The 16,927-nt window shown below is 43.9% G+C and overlaps 1 protein-coding gene across 3 annotated transcripts; it reads right to left on the reverse strand.

The window, feature by feature from the left end:
* Positions 1 to 5,116: 5,116 nt before the first annotated feature.
* LOC112105087 (putative deoxyribonuclease TATDN3) lies at positions 5,117 to 16,914 on the reverse strand. 3 transcript variants are annotated; one of them, XM_024197739.1, is made up of 10 exons: positions 16,777 to 16,914; positions 15,783 to 15,815; positions 13,113 to 13,186; positions 11,461 to 11,545; positions 10,742 to 10,804; positions 8,513 to 8,622; positions 8,061 to 8,116; positions 6,842 to 6,954; positions 5,725 to 5,805; positions 5,117 to 5,335 (listed from the first exon to the last, which is right to left on the reverse strand). In XM_024197739.1, the coding sequence occupies exons 1-10, from the start codon at positions 16,834 to 16,836 to the stop codon at positions 5,192 to 5,194; spliced, it is 819 nt and encodes a 272-aa protein (XP_024053507.1). In that variant the 5' UTR covers positions 16,837 to 16,914; the 3' UTR covers positions 5,117 to 5,191. The 3 variants fall into 3 exon arrangements, with proteins under 3 accessions (XP_024053507.1, XP_024053506.1, XP_029767604.1); XM_024197738.2 differs by lacking the exon at positions 13,113 to 13,186 and having other exon boundaries at positions 15,783 to 15,846; positions 16,777 to 16,861; XM_029911744.1 differs by lacking the exons at positions 13,113 to 13,186; positions 16,777 to 16,914 and adding an exon at positions 15,997 to 16,404.
* Between the last annotated feature and the right edge of the window lie 13 nt (positions 16,915 to 16,927).

Below are 16,927 nucleotides of genomic sequence, written 5' to 3' on the forward strand. Positions count from 1 at the left end.
TTTTTTTTATTATTATTATTTTTAAGTTTTAGTTTTATTTGTTTAAAAGGAAGACAGTGATATTGCATTGGCAAATTCCCCATAGAAACAAAGAATGGAACAAAAGGATAATAAAGGCACCTCAATTTTTCCTCATTTATGTAGGACAGTCTTATAATATACATCCAGATAGCCTTCAGTCACAAAAGCTGAAAATTGTTCCACTTTACTGCAGTTCTGTAACGATATGGGAACCAATCCTGTCTGTGTTCTGTACACATCCAAAATTCCTGCTGAATGACCCGCCCTGGGAGCGAGTTACCAGTGACCCAGGGCTGGGACGGCAGGAGGGTGCAGTTGTGGGGGGAGAGCCCAGGGCTGGGGCGGCAGGGGGTGCGGGTGGGGAGAGCCCAGGGATGCAGGGGGGGAGCCCAGGGCTGGGGTGGGGGGGCAGCCAAAAATTTTTTTTGCTTGGGGCGGCAAAAAAACTAGAGCTGGCCCTGGTCATGACACAAGCAAGACCTGAGGAAGAGCTCTGTGTAGCTTGAAAGCTTGTCTTGCTCACCAAGGGAAGTTGGTCCAATAAAAGCTATTACCTCACCCACCTTGTCTCACAAACAAGTTTGTAAATTGCAGAGCAGAGCACAAGGAACCCTGCTCCTAATCCACCAAAAAGCTCCCTGAAGTGTCTCCACCACCTCTGTGCTATAAATGGGGGTTCTGCCACTGACTCTAATGGAATCAGAAGCTTCTACAGTCCGAGCATACTCCAGGCTCAGTGACTACAAGCAGGTAGAGGGAATTCAGTCACTAGCCTGGAAACAGCTGTTGTTACAATAATACTTCGTATACCCAGGGCTGCAAATCCAATAACAGCAGCCCCAGCATAGGGCCTGTGTACAGAGTGCATCTGCTGACTGCAGTCTTCAGTCCTACCTGCCTGAACTCCTCGGCTGTGAGGTGGCAGTGGCAATCGATGAACCAGCCCTTCTCCATGTGCAAAAGCTGCTGAAGGCACCCTGAGCATGCAAGGCCTGGGCTCCTCCTCTTACGACTCTGACAGACAGCAGAAAGAGGATACGGCTCTTCCCAGGGCAGCGAATACAACCCCTCCCACTTCCACGATGACAAGCAGCCCAGCCTAGCCCGGGTACACACCGCCTCGCGATTGTGCACAGGGAGTTCGAATCTGGCGAGATCTTCCTCTACACACACGTGCGTGCAGTTTTCCAGCATCAAGGCAGGACATTCCAGCCCCAGCTCTGCACTACAGGAGTATTTACAAACGGGACGTCTGAGTCGGAGGGGAGAGTGAGCCCTGTTGTGTCTCCCCCCGCAGTCACTTTCCAAACGATTATCATTTACTGAAGCCTCAGCAAAATGTGTTTAAAGGGACAGTGGCAGTTTAGAAATCACGTTTCTTACAACAATCAGTTTCGACGAGGCTAGGAATGGTCCAGAAGCAGCGAATCTTGTTGCAATCTTCTCAGTCAAACGATGGAAGCTGAAGATTTTGAGTAGACTACACATTTCTTTTATACCCACAGTTGTAGAATGAGCAATTTATTCTGCGTTTTATAGGATCTAATAATTACAGCCTTAGTCCTGCAAACCCTTAAGCCTGTGCATACCTATGCTCATGGGAGGAGGCCCGTTGACATTAGTGAGACCACTGGTGAATATTTACGGACATACTGAAGTCTTTGCAGGATCAGGGCCCAGACTGCAGAGGCAGCAGGTTTGTAGAAGTTTTGGTGGTGCCCAGAACCCGCCCCCACCTGCCTAAGGCTCTGGGAGGGACTTTGGGTGGGAGGAGGAGGTCTGGGGTGCAGGCAATTGGGGTACAGAAGGGGTGTAGGCTCTGGGAGAGAGGCTGGGTGCAGAAGGGGTGAGAGGTTGGGCTCTGGGTGTGAGTTTGGGTGCTGGATGCAGGCTCCGCTGGGCAGAGGGTGGGAGTGCAGGAGGAGGAGTTGAGGGGTGCAGGCTCTGGGAGGGAGTTTGGGTGCTGGGTGCAGGCTCTGGGCTGGGGCAGAGGGTGGGAGTGCAGGAGGAGGGAGTTTGGGTGCAGGCTCTGGGAGGGAGTTTGGAGATGGGAGGAGGTGTGGAGGGAGGGGGTGCAGGCTCTGGGAGGGAGTTTGGGTGCTGGGTGCAGGCTCCGGGCTGGGGCAGGAGGTGGGGGGCAGGAGGGGATGAGGGGGGCAGGCTCTGGGCTGGGGGTGCATGTACAGGAGGAAGGGTTGAAGGATGCAGACTCTGGGAGGGAGTTGGGGGTGGGAGGGAGGAGGTGTGTGGGAAAGGGGTGGGAGGTGTACGCTCTGGGAGGGGGTGGAAGAGTGTGTCACTTACCTGGGGCTCCTAAGCAGGGCGGGCCGGGGGGCCTCCGCGTGCTGCTACCCCCAGGCACTGCCCCCGCAGCTTCCTACTGGCCGCAGGGGCACTTGGGGCAGGAGCAGCGTGCGTAGACACAGACCCACCCAACCCAGGGGCTACAGAGAGGGGCCGGCAGCCACGTGGAACGAGCAGGCAGAAACTGCTCAGCTCCGCTGCACTGCTAGTGGTGGGTGGGGGCCGCGGGGCTGTTTTAAATCGCCTGGGGGGACGCACAGGAGGGAGCGCCTGGGGGCAGAAGGCAGGGCCGAGGGAGAGACCTGGCCTCAAACAGTGCTGGAGCCTGCCCCGGGCCAGGAACGTTCCTGTTGCCCAGGCACCACGGGCCAATAGAACTCTGCAGCTTGTGTAATTTGATGTCATGCTATGCTTTCAGTATCGTCTACAGCAGGGGTCAGCAACCTTTCAGAAGAGATGTGCCGAGTCTTCATTTATTCACTCTAATTTAAGGTTTCGCGTGCCATAATACACTTTATCATTTTTAGAAGGTCTCTTTCTCGAAGTCTATAATATATAACTAAACTATTGTTGTATGTAAAGTAAATAAGGTTTTTAAAATGTTTAAGAAGCTTCATTTAAAATTAAATTAAAATGCAGAGCCCCCCGGACCGGTGGCTAGGACCCAGGCAGTGTGAGTGCCACTGAAAATCAGCTCACGTGCCGCCTTCGGCACGCGTGCCATAGGTTGCCTACCCCGGTCTAAAGAGACAGCATTAATTGTGTTGAGTGTTTTATTCTTTGTTTATATTTAACTTTACCTTTTTTCTTGTTTTTTTAATAAAATCTTTTTTGTTAGAATAAGGCCTCCTGTACACAATTTTTATACCAAGGCCCTTGGAGTAAATTTTCTTTTTAACTAGAATAGTTTAATTGGTGCAATCCTTATTGTGACTGCAGTTATACAAGGTGCATTTTACCGGTATGGCTTATTCCCCTTTCCACACACATTAGGCACTTTTGTACTGGTATAGCTGCATGCACACTGAGGGGGAGTTATATCACTTTAATTTTACTGTATCGTTACAACTTGTGTGTGTAGACATAGCCTACCATGTATAGTCTGCAATTACTTCAAAATGTTATAAAAAAAATTAAAAATCCTTTTTATATTACTAAAAATAACACGAGCTAATCAACCCTGGATGAATTTTAAAATGTAATTTGCCATTCCTTAACGAATATGTTTTTCTGTGTTGCTCTCTGCTTAGACACTGATAAGACTTGTCGGTGTATTTTTAGTTTATTGTCAATGTCCCATTCCCAGTTCTTCTATATTGCCCGTCATTGTAAGTGTAACGAATCTGACTGATCAGCAATGGGTAGCGTGCATCCATTTCAAAGTTCCCTAGATGTATCTTGAGCTATACACTACCCTTGATCCATGCCCAGAAAATCCTGATAATGATACAGTGGAAGCTGTGCATGCAGGTGGCTCTATGTCATTAATTATCCTTAATCAGGGTTCCCACTTAGACCCAAATGTTTACCTATTTGCAGTTCTTCCTTCTATTTCCTGTCTTTTAAAACCATAATACACATTGCAATATATATATATGAATGATTCAAATTCAGGTGTTTTCTGAAGACAGAAAAGACAGACATTTTCTTAACTTGATAAGCTAATTAGGTGCAACTTACCTTAACACTGCCACTATCTGAGGAACAAGTAAAGCTAACCTCCCCCAGTGGTGATGCAGTAATCATAGGGATGAAAATGTGAGGGAAAACAAGCACTTAAGGTGGACAGCAGTTACCTTCCACATGACCTGGAAATAGGCTGCTTACATTTTATCTTACTTAGGGCTCAATCCTTCTCTCACTGAACAACAAACAGCAAAACTCCTACAGACTTCAAAGGCAACAGGCTGTCTCTACTCCGTTGGCACCATGACTACAATTTGTCAATCTGACATCCATCGGTGGTTCACAAAAAGCCAAGGATGTCAAACAGGAGTTCAGAACCGTGTTTTGTAAGAGATCTTCCAGAATAATAAAAACAAGGCAGTTAAAAAAAACTGTATATATTAAGGGAGACAAGATTTGACTTGTCTACAGCGTGCATTAGTCCACATTAGAGGGGTGTAAATTCTAATGCACACACGAGTATGTCACACATTAACTGGCCCACGTGGACCCTCCTGGCATACGCTAAAAAAGTCCCCTACTGTGTGTTAATGTCCATTTCAAACGGACACACCCTGTAGACAAGTCTTAGGTTTTAAAACAGTACAAACATTTGATACATGGAAGACATGGGCCCAGACCATAACACTGGGATGCAGATTTGAACTTGCCAGAGTTTGGAGCATTCAGATACAGGGTTTTGGTTCAGGTCAGGTCCAGCTCTGGTGTAGAAGTTTATAGTGACCATAGACTGGGATAGGAGAACAGATTCTCCCTCGCTGTCCTGTTTTAACACAGTAACTCCACAGAGACCCCACATTCTGCCCCCTTACTCGGCTGGGCCTTCGGAGTAACGATTAGGGTACTATGAAGATAATTTCTCTGACTATTGGGACAACATCCTGGGCCTGTTGAAGTTTATGGGAGTTTGGCCCTTGACTTCAATAGGGCCATGATTTTACATAGTGTTTAGTTAAGTCAGGCAGCTATAATATTAATTCACCAATATGAGAGAGACCCTTCTTCCATATTTATTTAGGCGACTAATATGAATCTATATCTGGACCAGATACCGGAAGGATGTATATTTGCTGAATTATTTGATAGTAAAATCCTGCAGTTAGGACAAGACGGATTTTTTTTATTGCACATGTTAGCTGTTGGGACAGAATGTAATTGCAAATTTTAAACATGTCTGGGTCTATTTCCAGAGAAATTTCTGAAGTTTGGGAAACAGTTTCAGTGCATTCTGCGTCGTCACTTCTATAACTTCTTCCACTGGGATTCCTTTCATTTTGGCAATATACTCTGCAGCAATGAAAATATTCTTTGGTTCATTTCTCACCTGCAATGTACAAAAACAGAGAATAAATTAAAGAATCTGAAATTACATTAGTGTCAGATTCAATTTATCTTCAGAACCAGTTGTTGCAAATGGTTTCAAATATACCACTGATAGGGCCTTAAATGTAATTTCTGTTATATTTGCTCATCCTCCACCAGTCTCCTCTCAATCTATTCCTGCAATTGGCAAGAGTCTTCTCCTGTGTAGTCCCTGCCTTTGGGAACTGGCTCCTTGTATCACTCTGCCTTATCAACCTGCTATCTCTTTTCCAATTTCTTCTGACAATGTCTTTCCTTCCTTGTCTCTGCCTATTCAATTTTTGCCCTCTGTTACTGTCCTCAGTAAGCTACATTTTTAGAAATGCAGAAGTGGAGAAACCAACAATTTACCTGTTTTTCAGGACCTAGTGCAGGAGAGTCGGTTTCTAAGCACATACATTCTAAGGGCAACTGTTTCACAAGTTTCTGCTTCTTAAAGGAAACAAGAAAGCTATTAAATGGCTCATTCACTCAAACTAGGGAAAAAAAGCAGAGAGAGAGAGGTATGTTTCATGTTAAAGGCATGGCAGTAATACACGTGGGGATCTTGTAAATATATTTTTGCTAATTGCACAATTAGGAAGTAGTAAAAAATGGTCAAGAATACATGAACTACTTTTTAATAAAGTCTCCATAATATACACAATGCCACCCCTAGTGAAGCACTCAGCCCATTATTATCTATTAAATCAAATAATATTATTGCACATGAAAAACAAACAAACTACATTAGGGTTGCAAAGTAAAGCACTCAAAAGCTCAGATATACCAGAATCAAAGTTGCCGGTGCAACCCTAATTCATCCTCTTTGTGCATATGTCTTATGATACAATATTTAATTACATGCATACTATTTTTTCTCCTCCAATCTTGTCCCACCTCCCATCCCCAGGGTTCTTGTCCCAATCTATTCCATCATCGTAGTCTGGCTCTTGTCCCTTCTGCATTCAAATCAGGCAGCTGCTTCCTCCTCCAACTGCCTGGGCCCAGCAGGGAGTTACTAGAGCACAGGACAGGCAAGCTCCCTGCTCTCATTTCAGGTGCCTAAACCCAGCACAGCCTGCAGCAATGCAGGGAAAGTCCTGCTTGGCCTGTGGCTGTAGTGTGCCCAGTGTGGATGGGATCTTTGAAGAATATAGCTGCTAAAATTTAAAGTCTCTGCTGAGCATGTGCAAACTGCAGTTTTTCGTGGACATATAACTTGGCCAAATTAGAGTGGATTTTCACAGGAACAGCATAAGGCTCATTCCTGACACACAAGTCTCCCCCTGCCAAATTCTGCGTCCCTACTCCAAAGCAAGGGAGCACTAGAGCTTTCCAAAGAAAAGGTCACCAGAAGTTTACATATTATAGGGTTAAAAAAAAAAAAATCAGCCTAACAGAAAGTAATATTTTCTTTGTGATAAACTGAGGGTTACAGGCTGCAATCCCCAAATACTGAGATAGGACTAGTCCCTTTGAACTTTACCTGTTCACTTCTTACAATGGAAGGAGGAATGGAGAAGAAATATCCAGCCTTCACTCCTTCCATCGCCACAGATGGCCTCCCATCAAATGCATGAAGCAATACCCTTTCAGCACCTACAGAGAGCCAAACCAATTAGGAAGTAACTATATTCGTGGTAGGACTATGATGTCACCTCCTAGTACTAGAACCCTTGGTCTCGCTGTACTCTAGGATTACAGTGCTCTGGAGAGGAGCAGAGTCAGAACTGCTCCTGTGATGCCAGCACAGTTGGTGCTTACGGTGTCAGACAGATAGCTTATAGAACAGATCAGGTGGAGGGGCGGGACGTGGAGAAGAAAAGCCTGTTACGAGAGGAGCCATGTTGGGAGATATGATTGGGATTGCAAGCAGAGACAGTTTGGGGAGGGAAGGAGGTAGATAGCACCATGGGAACAATCCTAATCTCCTTCTCTTGAAAGCATTACAGTCTGAGGAAAGTACAGTCGGACCAAGGAGTTTCTGTCAGGAGCTGACATCATCATTCTAACATAATAGAGACAGACAGAAATTATATTCACTTTCCTTCCTTTCTTCTTTTTACAGGTTTCCCCCCCACTAAGTAAGGCAAATTGGGCAATAATGAAGAGATGAAAAAGACGACCGATTAAATCACCGAGTCCATTCCCCTACCAGTGCAGGATACCCCATCCCCCAGGAGTGTGAGTATTTGATATTAAATTGATACAACACTTGATCTTAGTTCAAAACATAAGAGATACCAGAGCCTTAATTTTTTTATCTATTTTAATAACGCCATGATTCCACTTCATGAGCTCCAAGACTTAAGCTATAAAAGTATCATATCAGTTAATTGCCTGTAACACTCTTTGAAATGTATTTAAAATGTCCACCTTTAAAAAATAAAAAAAAGTAGAATTTCAATGCCAACCTGGAGAGTGTGATATGCTGAACAGACGCTGAGCATGGATATGGGTCTGTCAGAAGGTGTATTTGAACTGACAAACTGCTAGTGGCTAAAGCAATCTGAACAGTTCCTCAATCAAACAGTAAATCCCATAAATCAAAATTACAGTACTTTGAGAAGGACCTCCATAACTGTGCCCATCCGGCTTTATGTAAGCAAACTGACATGCATGATAAGGAGATATGGTAAAACCAAAGAAAGGCTGCTGAAAAAAAAAATGAATTTTTAATAGCATTAAGTGACCCAAAAAAGTACCTTGTTCTTTTAGGAGGTTAATGGTTGGTCTTCCAGCTGAACGAGAATGGACGTTTCTAATGAAGAAAAGAAAAACTAGTATTAGGAAATTAAGCAGAGTATTTTTTTAAATAAGATTAACTGATTTGACAGCAATTTTTATAGCACCATTCACCAAGAAAGATTCCCTAAGAACTTTACAAACATGTATAAAGAAATCACTTCAGCCATCATGAAAATACAGTAGCAACAGTCTAGGACAAGAAGAGAAGACTACAGGATGCAATTGAAACTACAGGGGTTAACCCAAGTAGGCACAATGTAACTACCATGTTGTAATTTGGCCAAGACAATGAAGGCAATATCCTTACTTTTCTAAGTGCTCTGGGCTCTTTAATAACTACAGATATGAAGGAATTTGATTTTAGATCTCTTCTGAAACACAATAACCTGTCAGTATAAACAAGACCTACAAAGGCAAATCCAGTCTTTTCGCTAATTGAATCTGTTTGATCAAGACTCGTCTTTGTTCTTGCTTCTGTTCATCAGTGCTGGCAAATCTGGGAGTGAAATCTAGTCCAACCTACAGCACAAGAGGAGACATAAGAAAGTTTCACCAACCTGATTCCTTTACATACTAGTCTGCAGTTCAGTAAAGAAATAGTTTTTCAATCCTGCCAGTCAATTTTAAATGTATACATTTGGGAAGGATTGCCATTAAAATGAGCTCTATAGGAAATGGTCTGTTACAGCTTAGATTCAACATTCAAACACTTTAGGAGTTGAAAATAAATTGAGAGACCCAAGAACTTTATTCAACATTTTAACCAATAGATGACTTTTGTGCAGCTATAACCATTGTTTAACAATGATTTCCAAACTAAAACCCCATATCCAGAATCCTCTGAATTCCAAGGGAAGTTCGGATTCAGATCTGAATCTGTAGCTCAAGCCCATTTCTAATGAAGTCAGCCAGCTGTATAGTATTGGAATTAAATATTTTCAGTTGATTTTTAAGTTTGAGAAAGGTTCACAGCTGTACCAACCGAAGTCCTTGCCTTATCTACAGAACAGGTGCAGCATAGCAAATTTACCTATACTGACATGTCAGTGTGACTCAACCTTGCACGGTGTCAGAGGGTAAACCAAAGGGCATCCAGGTGTAAGAGGATACTTCATATTTATTTAATTCTCTCTGCTAAGACTGCAGGCAAGATTGTCATTTGTTGTGTTGGTTTTGAGATATGACCATGTGTCCTGCAGGAAGTGGGCTCAGACACCAATCACCAGTCATACAAGCCACTGTACAGCTATTCTCCTTCATGTCCTGTAATAAACTGTCATGTAGCATTACCTGTACTCTAATATTGCTCTGCTGCATTCCACCCTGAATTTCAGTGGCGATTCGAGTGAACACTATGAATTCCTTACCTATTACACTGTGTTTTGAGGGTCAATAAATTGACATTTTAGTTTTATTCAATACATTCATACATACATGATTTCTGAAGCGCTGTGGAATCCACTGAGAGGAAGTAATAACAGCTTTACTAACATTAATTAAGCAAGCCTCAAACCACAACAGCATATAAAACCACACCACAGTTTAGGACAGGAAGTAAAGGAGAATCCCAGCCAAACAAAACTGCTGAGGCAAATTAGGAAAGCAGACTGCAAGTACCTCAGTGGGAATTTGGCCAGGACACTGAGGTGAACACCTGTAATCTTATGAAAAGTGCATTGGGATCTTTAATGAACCAAAGTCGTCAGGACTTGGTTTTATATCTCATCCTAAAAACAGCACCTTCAGCAGTAGTGACCCTGCACCATACCTCAGTTCAGTACTGAGTTAAAGGTAAGAGATCAGCAACTGAATCACGGACACTGCTTTCCACAGCCCCTAAATGGTCAGTGGAGATCTCCCATCCAAGTACTGACCCAGCTTGACCACACTTTGCTCTCAAGATCACCGCACAAGTTGGCATGGCTGCAGGTGAAAGATAGTATGTATATTTAAGATACTTCATACCAAGTCCACACCATTAACTAAATATAAAATAAAAAGTAGCTAATAGCTTTTAAAACCTCCTCCTTTTCATTCAACCTGTACTGTCAAGTTCCATTGGCACTTTCCCATTGGGTTGAAATCAAAATATTGAGTTATTCTTAGCAGGAAAGAGCAGCTGCAAGGAGTAGGATGGGTCAGGAAACTCTAAAAATGAAAAGTACAATTGAAAAAACTTGAGAGAAAAAGTGGGGAAACTGGAAAGACTGGGGGCAGGGGAGAAGGAAGATAAAAAATGCTATTACTGTATTTTCTTCTATTTTTTCAGGCTATTCCCTTACTGCTGTGTGAATGGTAATTCCCGTTGCCAATTTATTTATTTGAAGGGCATTAATAGCAGATTCAGAGGTAGACAAAAAAAAAATCTCGTTCAGATGAAAAATTATCATTGCAAAGTAAGTAGCAGCTGGGGGGAAGAGGGGGAGGGAGACGACTGGGGAGATGCATCAGGGAAGTATATGAAGGAAAATATTTTCAGTGCTGGAATGTCAGGTCAGGTTCTCCAGCTGCTCAGATTATTAGTATTACTTTTTGTTTATACAGAGCTGATCGTGTGCTAAGTGCTTGTAACTCAGAGGACCTACGCTGGCAAAAAAAAAAAAAGAGGATTTAAACAAAACACAGATCTTCTACTTACCTCTCCGATTGCCAACAATCTATCTTTATAGAGTTCTATAAGTGGCAATGCAGCATCCAGGTCCTGCGAGAAGAAGAAAAAAGAAATTAAAGAAACAACCCTCTATCCTTGCAAAGCAAGAGCAGGATGAATTCAGTTCCATTGTGATACAGAACCACTTAATCTGTCATCTGTGTACCTTGAAACGTGCTCCTACAGTAGGTTGGGGGGAAAGGGGGACAGTCTGTCAGGTTTAAAGATCCTGCAAGGCCATTCTGCCTTAAAGTTTATTTTTTAGATGAATGGAACATGTAATTAACTCTTCAAGACAAGATCTATTAATATCCTGTACATGCCAGCTGTTAGTCTGAGTGCAAACAGTCACCAAATATGGTCAGGGCATGGACACAGATGTATACATCTCTCTTTAGTCTTCCACTCCCCATGGAAGTGGAGGGACAGCTAAATGTGCATGTTCATTATGTTGATTGTAAGCAGATCATCCGCTCCACTGTAGCCCTCTGTAAAACAGAGAGCCAAATTACTTCAGTAGCATTTTGCTTGAGTATTAACAGAATCAAAGATGAGTAAGGACCTCAGGATTTGATCCACAGTGTTTTCTGTATTATGGCAACATGTACAGTATAGATTGGATTTATTTTAAATGTCAAATGAGTCAATTCTGAATGCCTGCTGCTTGGTCCACTCTGGATATGTGGCAATTAAGAGTTTATTTATACCTTTAAAGTAACACTGCATTGTTCCTCTGGGGGAATACCTTGAACTGGATGAACTCCCAGACATGGCAAGACAAACCCTGGGTACCTAGAAATGAGAAATACATTAACAATGGGAAACATCACAAAGCATGCTACATCATGACTATTGTAAAGAACTAGAGAAAAAAGTATTAACTAATCAATTAAGACTACAGTACATTCCTTGTCATCCCAATAACCAGCAATCCACTTGAGCAGTAGCACATCTTATGCCTAGTGCCAGAGAATGAAAGCCAGAGTACCTGGGTTCTATTCTTGCCTCTGACTGGACTTGCTCTCTGACACTGAGCAAGTTACAGCCAGGCTTTCAAAAGTCCTCTCTGATTTTTGGATGTCCAACTTGACACATGTAGTGCCTGATTTTCTAAGCTGTTGATGACTCACAATTTACATAAATTTGGGTGTTGAGCACCTCTGAAAATCAGACCATGAGTGTTGGATACGAAGAAATTGAAGCAACTGAAATCAGTAGTCTCTCTGAAAATTTTAGCCTCAACATCTCTGTGTGCCAATTTCCCTCCCTCTGTAAAATGTGGGAAAATACCTCCTTCACAAGGGTGTTGTGAAGTTTAATTAAAGTTTATAAAGAATTTTGAGATCCTCAGTTAAAAGGAACTACAGAAGTGAAAAGCATATTATTCTCTCATAAAAATACTGCTACCTTTCAATTACAAGTTTCATCTTGTGACAAGTTTTTGGAGATGCACTTTTTATGCATGCAGAAATCCAAATAAACAAGATAATACAAAATAAAGACACCTAAAAGCAAACCTAATAAATGCCAGCAGGATTCCAGCTTAAGATGCCTTTTTGTTCTTGAGTTTTTTGGTTTTTGTCACAACTCTAATACCTGCAAACAGGAAAGAGCTCAGAAAGATTTTAGATATTGCAGAGAGCTCCCTACTCAAACACCCTACATTTGATTATGCACAGAAGAGTCAAATAGAAAAAATGCTTAGTACAATACTATTGACTCTGAGAGGCAGTGTGGCTAATGGTTAGTTCAGAAGACAGGAGTCAGGATTTCTAGATTCTATTCCCATTCTGCCCTGACTCACCATGTACCTTGGGCTACTCACTTAACTTCTCTGTTCCTCAATGTATCTGTCTGTAAAGTTGCATATCCTAGCTCTCTAACAAGAGGGTTATGAACCTTAATTCATATTTGCAAAACCCTTAGGAATTTTTGGATGAAAGGCACTGGAAAAGTGAAAAATTATTATTATTGATTCACCAAGGTCTCATTTATTAATTATTATTATTTATTTGTATTGCAGTAGTACCTAGGACCTCCAGTCACAGACCACGACCCCATTGTGCTAGGCACAGTTCAAACACAGAACCAGTAGACAGTACCCGCCCCAAGGAATTTACAGTCTAAGTAAGGCCTTGCTGCATCCCATGAACAGCCATTAACACTGCTCTGTCCTTTCGGTACTGCCCATGTACAGTCGCAACCTGTGTTTTCTTTTTCTCCTTTTCCATAGAACATGCTTTCCTTGATGTTTTGAATCCCATGGCACCAACCTTATCAAACTGCTCTGCAGTCATTTAAAAATAATTATTGTTTTAATCACATGCAAAGAAGACTAAGTCGTTGGAATAAACAATACCTTTCCGAAAGCTGGATAATTTTTTCAAATTCTCCTGAGTGTTCAGCAACTGCCACTAGCGCCAAAACTTTAGCCTGAAGCAACAGGAAATAAAATTGCTGTAGCACAGAGGAACAAATGGAAATCCTAGATTAACTTCCTAGCTTGACAGAACTTCCAAGCTCTCTCATAGTCTGCATTTAATTGATAAAAATTAGGTGGGGATATTTCATGTATAATGAACACTTCTCTGGAAAGCCTAGTGCTGGGGTGGGATTTGGGAGAGAAGGTTTAAATTCCATGTGTTCCTAGCAACCAGCCCTGTGCCACCTACTGGTACAAGTACTGAAAAAAATAATCAGAATAGTTTTCAAAAATGTCCATGAATTCAGAATTTTTTTTAAGACAACAGGGCATTTTTAAAGGATAGGGTAGGTTAGGTATTTAAGAGTCCAAAACCAATCAATGAGCCCTGTGCTTTTTGGCACATCTAATGTAGGTTAAAGGGGGGGACGTGACATCTCCGGGTTTTGGTAATGGGCTATGGAACATTTCAACTCTAGACCACTGTCTCAAATACAACTAGATGGAAGCAAAATCATGCCCGTAAAGTCGATGAAAAGACTTCAGTTAATGTCAATAAGAGCTAGATCAGCAGTAAGTGAAAGTTTATTCTATCTGATGGCTTTCATTGTGGTCTAGGTAATAGCCAAATGGACAAGTAAACCAACACATTTATTACTTATTTACAGCCTTGTGGCAATCTCAGCACCAAGGACTGAATAGCCATAGAAACTGAAGTACCCTATTGCTCCTAGAATTGGCAGCTCCAAAGTCAGGATGAGAAATGCCAGCATCATACTACAGGGAAGTTTGCACGGTTGCTGCTCCTACCGTAACTCTTCTGTGATAAAGGATTTCAGTTTACTACACTAGCACTAAAGCAACCTGTACCAACATTTATATTAATTATATTAGAAAACCCCATTATTAAATGAAACACACTCAATTTTGACTAATAAGTAAGACAATGAAATAAGAAAAAATAGGTGAATTAGAAACCCTGCCCTCCTAATAAGGATTTTTCCATAGGATCCATGAAGAAACAGAAATGACAGCTGATTTTCCTGTCCATACAATGGTAGCAAAAGCATCTTAACCATAAATAGTCCCTTTAAGAACCATATGCTACATACAAATTTATGGCTTCAGAAAAATATTATGTATTCAACCAGATTTGTCTTTCTCAAAATATAACCCCAACTACTTTGTCTGCAAAAGACTAGACCTTGATCCTGCAAGCTGCTCCACATGGAGAAACCACTGCACCTGCCCAGAGTCGGTTAACTTCACTGGGGCTGGGTACAAACTGGGTGGTCCTTTAAGGCAAGCTGGGCTCAGCCTTGCCTCTAACCAAACAACTATCCTCAAGATGACTGTGATGGAGACTTAATTATGACTAACCCGAGCTGCAAGGAAGGAGGGGAATCAGAGAGAGGACTACTTAGATCTGGGAACTCAGTCTGGCGAGGAGGAAGAGGGGTTTCCTTTCTGGGGAAGTCAAGCTGGAAAAGATCTACGGGAAGTAGGTCAGGCTCCTGTGGGGGTGAGCAGAGGCTCTTGGATAGGGCCTGTAAAAAGCAGGGAGATTCCTGAGATGTGCTGGTGCTGCCAGAGTATCTAACAAGGCAAGGCAGTGGTGGAAGCCTGCTGAGGAGATGTATCATAGGAGAAACTCTGTAGGGCCCAGGAATAGGGGCAAAAAGGCAGAGAACTTCAGTGTAGCCTAAGAGGTGCAAAGTATTATTAGTGAAAATATTTATTTGGACTTAGTTGGACCTCTTGTTACCCCAAAAAGGGAATGAATTTTTCAGTGATCTGGAGAGGACCCAGCCAGACAGGCCCTGGTGGGGCCAAGGAAGTGATCACCAGGAGGTGCTAGAGATGAAGACCCCAGTATTAGTATCCAGGCATGAGAGGGAAACCTTGAGGTGAAGACATGCAATTACAGGGCTCCATTCAGGCATGAGTTGGCCCACAAAGAATGGTAGAGAAGTCGGTGGGGCTCTATGGGAGTACAGTGGCCTGGCTGTGCAGAGCAGTTTGCAGGATCAGTCCCCAAGTCACTAAAGTTTCTGGACAAAGCACAGCCAGGGGAGGCTTTTACTTTATTCCTAACAGTCCCTAAGCCAGGCTGTTGTCTAGCTTGTCCTTGTCAGATGAAATAAACACAGTCACTGTCACAGATGACTTGAGAGCTGTGATGTAAGCACAGATCTGTAAATCAAGATCTTCCAAATTCTAATCTCAGCTCTGACATGGACTCCTATTGTGAAGATTACTTCATGTTTGTATAGCGTTTGAAAGTGCTGAATATTCAGACTTCATTAGGCGTCGTATAAATTCCACATTTAACTACATTTTGTGTTGCAATCCTGTATTTTAAAGTATAAAACTTTGTGCCCAGCTAACAGGAAATGTGCAATGTTAGCAGAATTGAAGTTTTTTCAGTATAAGGCAAACACAAGCTCATGCATAACTTTAGAAATGGGGGTAGCCTCATTGACCTGAATGAGGCCACTCATATGCCTAAACTTAAGCATGTGTGTAAGTGCTGACAGGAGCAAGTCCCATGTTTAGTAATTAGCAAACACTTTACAACTATGGAAAAATGCCAGTATAGTTACCCACCTTCTTTGCTTCTTCCAATACATCCTCAATATCCTGAAAGAGATTATAATGTTTTATTGGAAACCTGAATCAGAGAGGGGAACAAGACTTTTAAAATGACAAGTGTCTACTCTTTTAAGGGATCTGCAAATAGAGCAAGAGCTGAAGGGCTACAGTGGAAAAGTCATGGAGTGATGCCACAGGGCTGGAAAACACCCATCTGTGAGATGCAAACCTTCCACTTGAGGGAAAAGCAGCCCCAGCAATCCCTGAGCAGCCCCTCACACCCCAAAGCAAGGGCCCCTGATGTAAAGCACTGGGGGTGGGGAGCAAGGTGGAAGGGGTGAGCAAGGGGCAGGAGGGGGTGAAATCCAGATGGGGGGGGGTTAAGAGAGGGGAGCAAGGGTTAGAGTGTAGATCGGGGGCCGGGGGGTAGAACCTGATGGGGCGGGGAGGGGAGATCAAGGGACAGAAGGGGGTCCCGGTGGGGCAGAGGGTGACCCAGGGGCAGGACAGGGGGGCTGATGGGGCAGGGACCCAATAGGGCACGAAGGGAAGGTGACCAAGAGGCGGAGAGAGGGTCCCGATGGGGTGGGGGGGTGCTGGTGGAATGGGGAGGGGGGTGACCAAGGCGCAGGGTCCGCAGGGGCACGGAGGGGATGACGTAGGGGCGGGGGGGTTCTGGTGGAGTGGGGTGACCAAGGAGCAGGGTCCAGTGGGGCACGGAGGGGATGACGTAGGGGCGGGATGGGGGTGCTGTTGGAGTGGGGTGATCAAAACGCAGGGTCCGGTGAGGCACGGAGGGGCGGGACGGGGGTGCTGGTGGAGGGGGATGACCAAGGGGCAGGGTCCCGACGGGGCATGGAGGGGCGGGATGACCAAGGCGCAGGGTCCGGTGGGGCACGGAGGGGCGGGACGGGGGGGCTGGTGGAATGGGGAGGGGGATGACCAAGGCGCAGGGTCCCGCTGAGGCGGGGGTGAGCAAGGGCCGCCCCCGCCCCGGGCTGCTCCGCACCCGCTCAAAGTCCGGCGCCGCGAGGTGGCAGTGACAATCCACCGGCCCCACGGCCCCCATCCCGAGCGCCCCAGGCCGGAACGGCTGAGTGGTGCCCGGTTTCCGCCCGGACAGGTGACCTGAGACGCCGGTTAACGAAGGGCTCGAGCGG

Source organism: Terrapene carolina, unplaced genomic scaffold (assembly GCF_002925995.2).
Source record: "Terrapene carolina triunguis isolate 2854851 unplaced genomic scaffold, T_m_triunguis-2.0 Scaffold120, whole genome shotgun sequence".
Classification (NCBI taxonomy): Eukaryota; Metazoa; Chordata; order Testudines; family Emydidae; genus Terrapene; species Terrapene triunguis.